At 35.1% G+C, this 13,802-nt stretch overlaps 1 protein-coding gene across 1 annotated transcript; it reads left to right on the top strand.

Annotated features, from left to right (window-relative positions):
- Positions 1-11,975: 11,975 nt before the first annotated feature.
- Positions 11,976-13,547, top strand: LOC137707852 (probable WRKY transcription factor 7). The gene is made up of 3 exons (XM_068446782.1): positions 11,976-12,744; positions 12,866-12,991; positions 13,128-13,547. The coding sequence occupies exons 1-3, from the start codon at positions 12,065-12,067 to the stop codon at positions 13,285-13,287; spliced, it is 966 nt and encodes a 321-aa protein (XP_068302883.1). The 5' UTR covers positions 11,976-12,064; the 3' UTR covers positions 13,288-13,547.
- The last annotated feature ends 255 nt before the right edge of the window (positions 13,548-13,802 follow it).

The following is a 13,802-nucleotide window of genomic DNA, read 5'->3' as shown; positions in this document are numbered from 1 at the left end:
TCCCAAATATAATTTGTCAAAATATGACTGTTGCTTCCTGAAATTGGTGCACATTTTTTACGTTTTATGAACAAAGCTTGTCGCATATGGTGGTGCTCATCTCATCACATCGGCAGCCTCCCTAAACCATTTGTATACGTCACATTTTTTTTTTTTACTTGAATGGTTACGATTAAGTCATATCGATATTTTATATATATTTTTTTTTGTAGAAACAATAAGATAAAAAACAAAGCATGTGTGGAGAGGAGAGAAGAGGTTGGTGATCCGAGGGGAAATCAATCATAACTTTTCCACATGAACCTACTTTTTAATATTATGCATAAATTAGCAAGTAATCATTTACCACAGTGATGGAAAGATGATGAGTCCTTATATGATGGCGTGGAATCAAATCCCGTCGGTGGTTAATCTAACATCTAATTTAACAAAATCTATCATTTGAATAAAAAAAAAATATAAGGAAAACTAATGAAAATGACTTGAAAACTTTTAGTTTTAAAGATAAAGACAAAATAAAGGATAAAGTGAATAGTATCAGGTTTGACTTTTTAATGTAAAAATATTGTTTTTCGTTAAAGTGAATAGTACCATAAGTTTTTCGTTAAAAACTCCAATTATATATATTATGCATAAATTAAATATCAATGGGCATCTTTTCCCTTAAGGTTTCTGAGTTTTTTATTTTATCGAAACGAAAATTTCAATCATATAAAGGTCACAAAGACCGTTCAAATGTTTTTTTTTTTTCTTTTTTTATACATACAAACGATTATCTTTTTTAAATTAATTTAAATTACGAAAAAGATTATTCAACCTCGAGTTTTAGAAGCAGCGAATCTTTTAGGTCCAATATTACTGCTTTATTTATTATTATTATTAAGGGAAATATGAAGATTCAAAATTATTAAAATAACTTAAGTGAGAGTATTTCAAACACGGAACGCATAGGTGGTAAGCAACACTCTATCCATTATGATACAATCACATACAATCCAATATTATTGCTCACATCTACTTATATATTTATGAGTTTAAATTCTGTAAAATAAATCATTTATTTAATGGGAAATGTTATTGGCACTTTAAAAATTTCATTCTACACTCCTTATAAATGTATTTTTCTTGGGAAATGTTATTGGCACTCCAAAAATCTCATTCTACACTCCTCACAAGTGTATTTTTCTTTCCAAATATAGAAAGTTTGGAGTGTAGAATGAGATTTTTAGAGTGCTAATAACAATTCCTTTTTTCTTTCCAAATATAAAAAATTTAAAATGTAAAATGAAATTTTTAGAGTATCATTAACAATTCCTTATTTAATTTGGATAGACCATTTCTTTTGTGATTGTTTTGGAGTTTTGTAGTAGCCTGCAAGCCTGTACAAATAGCAGTGATTGATCAAGGGTACGCAGTCCAATGCACATGAAGTCATGAACCAAGTTACCAAACCATATCCTTCGTCTTCTTTGGAAGCATCAAAATCAACATTTTGTCTTTCAAATTACGTAACACGTTAAGTGGTTCGAAAAATTAAAAATTAGTAGTATTTCTTTTTATTTATGATTAAAAGTTCTTTGGTGCGTTTCTTGTCAAATGTGAATTTGAATGACATTATTACTAGCTTATTGTGAGACTTAGTACATCCTTCACTCTCTTAGTGTAGATAATATTGTTTGTTAAAAACAAACAAAAACAAAAAAAAAAAAAAAAAACCCCTCATAGATTTTGATGGACTTGAGTGCTTTTTTAGTAGTTTTTTGTCATAGCAAATCTAATCTCTCCTGTTGAGATTTTGGTGGATTTCATTTTTCTCATTTCTTAATATACTCTACCAGTTACCATAATGCAATGATGAAATTTTGGTGGATTTCATTTTTCTCAATTCTTAATATACTCTACCGTTGAGATTTTGGTGGATTTCATTATCACCACTTCCGCCACCATGTTGCCACCCCATCACCACCATCCAGTGGAGGATCTAGGATTATATTATCAAGCGGTCCCAATATGAAAGCTCCAAAAAAATTAGACGAAAATAATAGTGAAAAATTAAATGATAAACTACAAACTTTTCACTCGTAATCTTATTACAAACAACATTGCAAGTTGCAAAGACTAAATTTGTCCACAATATCAAGTATGAATTTAACATTCTATATGATTAATTTAGACTAAAATAAAAAACTTACTTAAATTGAGAAAGTAGGGGATTAAGGGGTGGTGGAGACTGAGGTATCGTTTGGTACGCCTTGTCCCACTCTGTTCCGTCCCACGTTTGGTGCGCCTAAAACGGGTGGAACGAGTTGTTCCACTGGATGAGTTTTGGGTGAATTTTCGTTCCACCTCACCCCCCTGGAACACAAAATTATAACCTCTTCGTCTCCTTCTTCTTCCTCTTTGTTTCCATCCAAGGGCATCTTTGCTCCCGCTCCGTTCTGTTCCGTCCTGTTTCGTCCCGTCCCGTCCCATTCCCATTCCGTTCCGTCCCGTCCCGTTTGCATACCAAATGATACTTGAGTGAACTAGGTGGTGATCGTGGAGAGGAGACAGGTAGAGCCATGAAGCAGCTAGTAGTGGCCTGGGAATCAGTTGGGTGGGGCTAGTGGGAAATTGTGTTGTAAAAATAGGGACTAGTTGTGGGGTCTGTTATACATTGAACTTCAAAGATCCCTTCTATTTTTTAAGTTTTCATTCATAGATTATACATGCAAAAATTAATTCAATCCAAAACCATTTACTCATTTGATTGTCATGATAAAATTTGAATGTTTCTTAGAATATAATGTTCGTCAAAATTTTTAACTCAATTATATTCCTCAAATATTTCTCATTTAACTACTATTTTCTAAAGATGATTTATAAAATACAACTCGAGAAATAGATGGTTATAATCGTTGAAGTTCAATGTGAAGAGGCCCTACAACTAATCCTCATTTTTACCAAAAAATAAGAATTCCTTCGGATAAAGGCCTTTGCAACTAAAAGTCTATGAAAGTTTACAAAATTTATAATAGTCGGTAAAAATAACTAAATTCGGGAAAGTTTATCACTTTAAAAGCTCAACAAAAATCCATATAAATTTTAGTACACTACACTCCTTTAAATATAGAGAATTTGAACTAAACGACACCTTGAGTGACTAATAATAAATTAGTATTAAATTATTAATAAAATGCGAGATTTTTTTATTAATAATGAAGAAAATTATCACTAAACTTCAGAAACGGCTGCAAAATTTAGCTTGTTTAATAATAAAAATAGAGCTGAATTTATGACTAAGCACATTCTGAGGTTTAGTACCGTCTCTTATTCTTTTAGTGTAGATAATATCATTTGTTAAAAAAAATGATAAAATAGAGCTGAACTTTTGGCTTCATTTGAATGAGGATCCTCTCCGGATCCTCTTTGTGAGGATCTCGAGAATCCTTAAATCACATCTGTTCATCGTACATTGTGCGGTCAGTTTTCGTTAGATACTGTTTATATTTAGTTTTAAATAAAAAGATTTACAATAATTTTTAATCACACGTTATACAATGAATGAATGTGATTGAAGAATCCTCAGAATCCTCACAAAGAGAATCCAAAAAGAATCCTTATTCACTTCATTTATCCAAAGCCAAGTCAGCAAACCATTCTCGGATGACACAGTTGAAGAAAAATGTGGACGTTTTCCTTGACGGTTACCGAGAGACATAGTCAACTGTATCATGCTGCCACGCACCAACTCCTTATCATGAGTACTCCTTTCTCCTTCTCCTTAACATAGATAATATAGTTTGTTTATAAAAATTAAAAAAAAAACTGTATCATGCTGCCACACACAAACTCTGTCCCTTTCCCCCTCTTTCTTAAATTATTTATGTTTCGAATTTCTATTGGTCCCACACTCACTCTCTCACACATCGCTCGATCATCCACATCAATCTCCAATCCAACGGCTCTGGCACCACCTTTGACCAAATTTAAATTTTGATAAGACTAAAGAGGACTCAAGGGAAAGGTCAAAATTTATCCGACATCAAGCATAAAATAAAGGAATTTTAACGAAAAACTTTCGTATTGTTTATTTTAACGAAAAATCATGATTTTACATTAAAAAATCAATCATGATATTATTCATTTTACCCTTTATTTTGTTCTTATCATTAAAATTCAAAATTTTCAAGCATCTTTCATTAATTTTCCTTAAAAAAAAACTCTATTAGTTTAATTATTTAATACATAAAAGGAAGAAAACAACGTGATTGACTAAACAACCTTTGGTTTAGCACGACATTCATTTGTGCTTAAGAGTTTAACTCACATCAATAACAATATTTATAAACATTTAAGAAATGTTAAGGAAATTTTTTTTTATGGACTTTCTATAATATTAGCACGAAAATTATGTCAAAAAAAAAATGTCAAAGATTTTATAAAATGTTTTACTTTTAAAAGAATATCTTTAACATTTCTCGAAACATTTATAATGCATTCGGTTCATAGTTGTGATTATCTCATAACTTTGTCAAAAAACATATAAAAATATATTTGTGATGAGTGAATATTCGGGCACCTTTTAAAAAAAGAAATAATATTCGGGCAACCCTGACAAAAGCGAAGGTGCTGTTAATTTGCAATTTGTGTGGTCTGGTTGGATCTTATTCTCACCTACATTGTGATTAGTATCGTTTCTGAGATTTTGGAAAATTTATAAAAGGGTCTTTTTTTTAAAATAATTTTTATTTTAAAAAAAGTAGGACAATATATTGGTATTAAAAAATAATAACTTAAATCAAAACAACCTTTAGGACTCACTGATTGTAAGTTTACAAATGCCATTAAATAAGTATAAAAAGTTACGGACATAACCTTCAATAAATAATAAAAAACAGTTCAATCTTAAGCAACCAAATAAAGAAAAAAAAAACCTTCAAAAACTCTAACATTAAAGTTTCACTTAAATATATAGCATTATTATATAATAAAATTGGAAAAAAATCGTTTTTTAATGTGTTGTTATTGGCACTCCTACTATCTTATTGTGTACTCCAAATTTTTGTATTTAGAAAAAAAAAATTTATACTTATAAAAAGTACACTATAAGATTTTAAAGTGCTAATAAAAGTATATTTTTTAATATATAACATTATTACATATAAATATAAGATACCAAAATTTTTTGAGGGCCCTTCAAATTTGGCGGCCGTGTGCAATTGCACATTTTGCTCCCCCTCAAAGCCGCCTCTGATCGTGACGGCAAGTGCAAGTGGGTCACTAGATAATTAGATGCCATAATTTTGACCATAGACGCATTTCATCAATCAAACACTTCAAGCATTCTAATCGATCACCAAATTGTTGTCCCCAAAATACTGTTTTCTTCTTGTCTTCTTACTAATTTTGCGACACTTATTTTAGTACTAAACCAAAATTAATATTATTAGAGTGCGTTTGTTACATCGGACTATTTTAGACTGAATTAGTTTCAAAGACTAAGCTGGATTGATTTAGTGAAGCATTTGATGTAGTGTCAGATTTAGAAGCAATATAGGGACAAAAAAGAAAAAAAGAACCTTCGTCAACAAAAATTTCTACAAAATTTTCGGATACAAAGAAATTGAACCCAACATAAAAATTTTCTGCAGAATCCAACTACATCTAGCAAGCAAATTTTACCTTTTCAAAAAAACTTGATTCCAAAGCCTCAAATTTTACATTCCAAAGCCTCAAATTTTACACTCATCTCTCTCATACCTCTCAACCTGTCAAATTTCCCCTCAAACCCAACCTTTTCTCATTTTCCCCAATTTTGCTATTCAACCCCACCTTTAAAATTCTCAGGGGAGCATGAAGGCAAACGTCGTCGTTTTCTAGAAATGAAGGAGAAAACATTGAAATTTCCATAGAGCTCGAAGACTTGTCGTGTCACGCCCTGATCTTGACGTACATCCAACGTCCAAGATTGACACGTGACGTCACCAAGTACCCGTATATCTAACATACCCTGCCTCCGGGATATGGACAAAGCACAACTCAAGATTCTAATTGCGTAGTAATTTTTTGTATACTTTATGGCTGCATTTAACCTTTTTGTTAGACTGCCTACGTACCCTCCGACGGGATCAAGTCATTCGTAGTTCACCATTTGTTAAACTCTGAACTTTTCGTAAAACACTTCCTAGTAGAAAACATAGAGTACCACATTACACATCAACCATAAGCCAAACAAGAGTTGTCATCTTGCCATTCACACACACATATGCTTTCCAACACTATTCCACAATCACATCAATTAATAACTCATACAATACACCAATATGCAAGGCTAGAACGACACAGTTCAGTCAAAGCCTACATCTCTGAAGCTATCTCAATTTAGACCGAATCCAAGGAATCAACGAAGTCAAGGATGTGATTTCGAACCACTCAACGAAATCCAGACGAAGATACGATTTTGGACCACTCAACAGAATCGCAGAGTAGAAGGGATTCTAGACTTCTTAAAGGAATCCGAGTGGATACGATTCCAGACCACTTAACGGAATAGCGGAGTATAATGGATATTGGACCACATAACGAAATCCAAGGTAGGATACGATTCCAGGCCACTCAACAAAATCGCGAAGCATGAGGGATTCCAGGCCACTCAACAGAATCTAGACGGAGCAGGGAACTGGACCACTCAAAGAAATCCTAGTAGAACCCAATTTCGGACCACTCAACGGAATCGAGCGGAAGTCCAAGAAACATATCAACAACTTAAAGAAACAAGACATGAATCAAAGTACTCAATTTAGAATGGCTTAACGAAATGAGAAATGAAACATGAAACGAAATATGAAACAAGTTTCGAAGCAACAAACCCTATGACAATGGGTTAACGGTCCACTATTATCCCTCACATTTCATCAAACAATTCAACAATCACTTCAAATCACATTTCACAAACATCTTTATTACACAAGTCAAATCACATTTAATAAACATAGATCGATGGCTAAATATACAAAATCACATTTCAATAGAAATCACATTTATAAAATCAAATGATATCCACAAGGATACTAAATACGAAATCAAGGTAATACACATATCACATATATTATAGACACTCACTGGCCAATGTAGGCTCACTAGACTTCACTTAGTCTCTAGTAGTACTAATTTTAGTATTTAAGAACGATTCGAAACATGTTGACCAAAAGTCAACTCTCAGTCAACAATAGGTTCATAACCCTACGTAATTCGATCTGGAATATCCCATAGATTTTCGATCCGTAATTTCCCAAGAGTCTCATTTATCTTCTAGAACAATATCCTAAAATTTAAGAACGATCAAACGGTCGGATCTTTGCCAATTACTAGAATTAGGTGGTGGTCAACGATTAGTTTTACAAACTTAAAAATTCAATTCATCAAGATCCGTACGTTGGATTCTCGATTCGTCAGTTTCTAATGTCCTCAAATATTACGTGCTATAACACATTAAAGTTTGGCGACGATCCAACGTTCGGATCGTCGACGGTTATAATGATCAAGAGGCGGACCATAATGAAACTAGGTTCAAACAATCAAATCACATCAAACGGATATCAAATATGAAATTAGGACATCTAATTTATCTTAAAAAGGTATTGTCGGCCCATTGGCCACGAGCTACCGCAGGTGGCGGTTTCCAGCGAACGGAAACCTAGTTTTCCAACAAACTCCAGAAATTACCAATTTTCACATAATTGTAGAGTAATTCAAGGGGAATAATTTTAATACCTGGGCCAAAGTCCAATTCGGCTGGGAAGTGGCTTGAAAACACCTCGATCCGCCGGAAACCCTAGAAATGGGCATTTCGATTCGACGCCAAAACGAACTCTGACGCCCCAAGCAATGCTTGGGCTTTGTTCCAGAGGTTGAGGGCAGTCTATTGGTGGTGTTGATCGATGGAATTGGCTTCAGGAATGGCACATCGCCGCCATGGGATCCTCGGCACCACTGACGTCGTTCTTCACAAAACTAGAGCCCAAACTCATCGGGTTTGAGTGTAAATGCAGGAAAGAGGGTTGTGGAGTTGGTTCTAGGTGGTGGTTCGACGAATTTTGCAGAAAAAATCGATGATTTCACGTTGAAAATTTACGCAGGGATTGGGTTGGGTCACACGAGTATAATGGGTCGAGAAATGACCTAAGTTGGCTACCCTTCCTCTTCTCTCATTTCCCTCATTTTCCCCCCTCATTGGCCCGTCTCTCCCTCTTTTCTCTCCTCATCTCTCCATCCTAGCCACACACATGGCACCAAATCAGTGTTCCAACAAATCTGGAGCCTTCCAAATAATGGTCAAATGATCATGTTGCCCCTATCTTTGCTTGTTTATATGTCATTCATTATAACTCTGTTTGGCGAACAGTTTTCGCCAACACACTCATGAGGTCGAGCTCTATCCAAATATGTAAATAAAAGTGACAAAACACATAGGAATTAAATACGTCCTCGAAAAGTCCATTTAGTTCATTAAGGGCATTTTCATCCTTTTACTTATAAAAGAAAAACTATACGCTGTAATTATAAACATGTCGAAATTAAGAATATGATATACATAATTTTAAATAGTGAAATCCGGGGATAGGATTTCACATGTCGCTTATTTGGGTTCTTCAAATTCAATGAGATTTTTCAACTGGAAACTTGAAATGGAAGTAGGCGTTCGCCATGGCTAATAGAAATACCTATAAACCTTTATTGCAAACCTCTCAATCCACTTCTTGGGAATAGCGTCCAGCGACAATAGCGTTGCCAACTTCTCGATCTGCTTCTCGGCTGTGAGCTATAGTTGTCCCTTTGGTTCGTGCCATGGAAGAGCAAGCACAGCTGACGGTCTTGCCAAGGTGACGGCACCAGAGAAGAAGAAGGTGTTGGCCTCATTTTCCTTTCTACTCCCCCTTAATACCAAGAGAAAGCTTGGGATTAGTTAACAATCTTTTGCGAAGCATGGAGGGACTAAGAGTTTAGGCAAGTCCCATTTATTTTAGTCCAAGAACATACTAAATGTAGGATTACAGTCCTACTTAAGCCAATCCAAGCCAACTCAAGCCAATCCCTCCTAAGAAGTTGTAACAAACATACCCTTAAGTTCTATTAAAAAATAATAGAAAAAAAAAATTATTAGTTCCCCCTTTACACTTTGATCTCATCCTTCATATCTTCTGATCAAGCACCACCGCTTCCTACTTTGTATCACTGTTTCCCTAACAACCTGGAACAAGCAATCACCAATAGAACACTTGTGTTAACTGCAAACCTATGAGACCCCCACCTTGTCATTCACATCTCACAGCCGTCAGTGACAGCCAGGACTGTAAACATATGGTTTGTCCACCAGTTGTAAGCGCATGCCACCAGGACTGCCCACCCTGCTGATCTCTTTCAATCTCAACCTGGGGGTTTGCATCACTAGCAAATTTCAAATTATTGTTGATATTTCCTTAAACTTTGGAAAGATTAGAAAATTTGGATTTAGATCTGAAGTATAATTGCTTAAAAGAGCAGAATTTGAGTCTCTAAGGGTTTGTTTAGTGTCGTATTAAATTTTTTTGATAATTTCTCAAAACATTTCTTAAGAACATATTTTAAAAACAATTGTCTTTTAGATCCAAAAACTTGTTTAGTATGAGCTTCAAAATCGTTTTCAAATTTTATAATTAAAAAAAATAAAAAATATCTTACAACAACCCCCTTCGATTACTACACAATTCATTTAGATAGACAGAGATATTTAAAGAGAAGGTCGGAGGAGATGGAGATTAGAGAGGAAGAGGAGAAAGAATGAGAGACAAAGAACAGAGAAAGGAGAGAGAAATATGAGAAAGATTCAAAGGGACGAGGGGAGGAAAGAGAGAGATGAGAGAGAAATAGTAAACATAGGAAAAAGAAATAGGAGTGGAGGAGAAGGGAAGGAGAAAAGGAGAGAGATAGAAATGAGAGATAGCAGAGATGAGAGTTGACCTGACAATTTCTTACACAATCCGTTAACACGACACAAAAATGATACAAAATAACGGGTTTCGGGTCAACACGATAACTAATCGACACAAAAATAACGGGTTTTGGGTCAACACGATAACTAATCGGGTCGTTATCGGGTAACACAATAAGAACCCGTTAATAATGGATCCTTAACAAGTTTACACGAAAGTGACACGCGGATAACCTGTTTCAACACGTTAAGAAAAAGTTATTTTGTTGATTTTAACTTTTTAAACTACTAAAAAAACTTACTATAATGTACAATAGCCATAGTGTATATGTATATATTGTATACTAAATATGTATTATTGTATGTATAAAGTAATTTAAAAATACCAAAAACATTAAAAAAAAAAACTATAATAATTAATTTACAAGTGCAAAAATGTGAAAACATGCAAAGCCTCATGATTGCATCCTCTACGCTATGACTATGGGTACATTGTCGTATGAATTTTTAAAACCATACAAACCCTCATGAATAATATTTTTAAGGGAGTTCAAATAAATAAAATTCATAATCATTAATGTACAAGTCTAAAAGAATGTGAAAGCATATATAAATGTGCGAGGTTTTTCAACTTTGAACGCAACTTCCTTTATTTTGTATATCCTTGAGCATTTGGTATTTTATAGTAATGTACTAATGTTTTTCCATTAGGCTCTTATTTTGGAGTATGTAATACTTGAAAGACAAATGTTTTTATTTATTTATTTATGTTTTGAAGTAAATATTTGTGTGACAATGTGATATGCATATACTAATTTAGTATTATGTTTTTTTTTTGGGTCAAATTATGTTTTTCATTTTCAATATTTATTGATTTAAAATATATTTTCTTTAACCGGTACGGGTCGGGTCATATTACCTGATAATATTAACGGGTCAATTTTGAGTTGGGTCATATTATCCGTTTACTTTAACCGGTGTTACACGACACGATCCGTTAAGATATCGGGTATGACATGAAAATGACACAAACACAGAAAACACAACACGAATGCTAGATCTAGATGAGAGAGAGACTCGTAGGAGGAGGGGAGGTGAGAGAAAGAAAGATGAGAGAGAACGAGGAGAAATAGGAGAGGAATTTGGAGGGGAGTACATACTAAGAGTAAAATGTAGTGGGTTTGGAATTTACAAAGTCACTTTTTGTATTATTTAGCAGTAGACTAATTTTCAAGTTAGTTTTGAGTTCAATTTTTCAAAACATGCCTAACAAACAAGTATTCAATTTGTAAAACTTAAAAAGTGTTTTTGAATCTAAAAAATTGGATTCAAGTAGAATACAAAACAAGCCTTAAGCCTTCTAATGATATCATCATATTGCAAAGGAGCCGATAATAGTGAAGGGGTAATGCTAGAGAGACTAAATTTGTAGAGAAAGTTTTAGAAACTAAGAGACATGGAAATTAATGATTGATTTATTATTTAAACATTAATAAACATGATTATTCCTATTGGTGACACATCATTTAGTTTGCAAATTTAATCTCTCTAGCATTGTTGTTGCACTAGAATAAGCTCGGAAGACATTGACTGGAATGGGTAGAAAGGCTAGTAAAATGATGAGATTGTTATATTTTGTATTTCAGTTATGTTCTAATGGACTTAAAAATGTCGCAAAATTAACAAGAAGATATAATGTAATGGACTTAACAATGTTGCAAAATTAACAAGAAGATATAATGCTACATTCGTCATTTAGTTGTATTATCATTTGTATCTTATTTTTAATAAATATAAGTCGTGCTCACGCATATATATCTCATTTTTATTAGAAGGATAATATAAATTATAGTTTAAATAAATAATAAAAATAGTATTTTTGATATATTTTAGGGATAGCAAATCCGCCACCATCCCATATCGGATATTAAAAAACAATTATATTTTTCCATTCCTGTAATTGTACTGTGATACGTGGAGTAACCGTTTTTCTCCTCTTTATCAACACCCCTTCCCCCCTCTCTTTTACGCTTTTCCTTTTTCCTCTCCCCTCTCTGCTTTCTCTGTTCTGCTCGCTTTTCCTTTTCCTTGTTATGCTCAAGAGGGTCAGATATGGCCGTTGATTTCATGGGTTACAGAAACACCAGCAGCAACAGCAGCTTCTCCGCCAAGTTGGAAGAAAACGCCGTGCAGGAAGCGGCTTCCGGCCTCGAGAGCGTCGAGAAGCTTATTCGGTTGCTGTCGCAGGCGCAGCAGAACCAGCACCAAGAGAAATATCCGTCGACGGCTATGGACATGGATTGCAGAGCCGTCGCCGACGTCGCCGTTTCCAAGTTCAAGAAGGTCATTTCTCTTCTGGGTCGGACCCGGACCGGCCACGCCCGGTTCCGGCGAGCCCCTTTGACTTTGACTTCCGGGTCGTCTTTCCAACCCCAATACCAGAGCCATAGCCAAGACATCGTCGTCAAGCAAGCTCCTTTAGAGTCCACGGAAGTTTACCATGCGACGCCGATCCAGCAGATCCCGCCTCCTCATCACCATCACCACAGTATGGTGCTCGAGAGCACTATGGACTCCTCTAACACTATAAATTTCTCGTATTCAGCTGCGACGTCGTTTATGTCGTCGTTGACCGGCGACTCCGACAGCAAGCAACCAATGTCGTCTTCGGCTTTTCAAATTACCAATTTGTCCCAGGTTTCCTCAGCCGGAAAGCCGCCGCTTTCCTCCACCTCGCTGAAGCGGAAGTGCGGTGTTGGATCCTCCGGCCGCTGCCATTGCTCTAAGAAGAGGTGGGTCCCTTTCTCTTTCCAGTCTTTCTCTTAATCAAATTTTAGCTTCTGATTAACTTAATTAATCCCTTTCTTAATCTGTTTACTAAATTGAAATTCTGGATTGTGGGTTTCGTTACAGAAAGCTGAGACAGAAGAGGGTTGTAAGAATTCCAGCTATAAGCTTGAAGATGGCGGATATCCCACCCGACGATTACTCCTGGAGAAAGTACGGACAGAAACCCATAAAGGGATCTCCACATCCAAGGTAGAACTCCGATCCAAAGCTTCGATCGCTCGAGCTAAATCACTTCAGTTGGACTTTTTTGCCTCCCCAAACTCTGAACTATTGGGAGTTTATGCTCTGTTCTTTAGTTCTTGTTCTGATTTGTGTAAATTTTCAGGGGATACTACAAATGCAGCAGCGTAAGAGGATGCCCGGCTCGAAAACACGTAGAGAGAGCTCTGGACGATCCGGCAATGCTAGTGGTTACCTACGAAGGTGACCACAATCACTCTCTCTCAGTTGCAGAGACCTCCAATCTCATTCTAGAATCTTCTTAGATCATCAAAGTTGAATCTTTTGGGTTTTTTTCCTTCTTTTTGCTTTGGGAGGGGAATTAATGGTAGTACAGTGATGGTAGTTTTACAGTTCCAACTCGGACTGACTCGGTCGGACTCATTTCCATCTCGAAGGAGGTGATGAGTTGAGTCAAATTAGTTCATTGTCCTGTACAATATGGGGATTCCTTTTCTCTTCAAACAATGTGAATTAAATCTTATTTAAAACAAAAATAGAAACAATGATGGTGGATTTGGTATTATACATGTAGATTCGAAAACACATTGTCCTGCCTAACTAATTTAATCCGTATTAATAGTGATTAGTGTAATAGAGTGATTAGTGTAATTGATTAGAAAAAGAAGAGAGTGGGTGTTGGGGACTGTTCTTTCCAACTTGATGTTTTTGTATTTGGATTGATTGCTTTTACTTTGGTTCTTGTCTTGGATGGATCATGATGCCTACTTTTCCCCTCCATCACCCCAAGTTTAGGTTTTTTCATTTTCTTTTGAATAAA

The sequence above is a fragment of the Pyrus communis genome, chromosome 1 (assembly GCF_963583255.1).
Source record: "Pyrus communis chromosome 1, drPyrComm1.1, whole genome shotgun sequence".
NCBI classification, from domain to species: Eukaryota; Viridiplantae; Streptophyta; class Magnoliopsida; order Rosales; family Rosaceae; genus Pyrus; species Pyrus communis.
Note: the sequence above shows the minus strand (reverse complement) of the source record. Positions and strands in the feature narration are given on the sequence as shown.

What these genes read in the sequence shown, in the direction of transcription:
- LOC137707852 (XM_068446782.1), top strand. Translation starts at nt 12,065, where the DNA reads ATGGCCGTTGATTTCATGGGTTACAGAAACACCAGCAGCAACAGCAGC. An exon ending in TGCCATTGCTCTAAGAAGAG is followed by an intron (nt 12,745 to 12,865) that starts GTGGGTCCCTTT and finishes GTTTCGTTACAG; the next exon opens with AAAGCTGAGACAGAAGAGGG. An exon ending in AAGGGATCTCCACATCCAAG is followed by an intron (nt 12,992 to 13,127) that starts GTAGAACTCCGA and finishes GTAAATTTTCAG; the next exon opens with GGGATACTACAAATGCAGCA.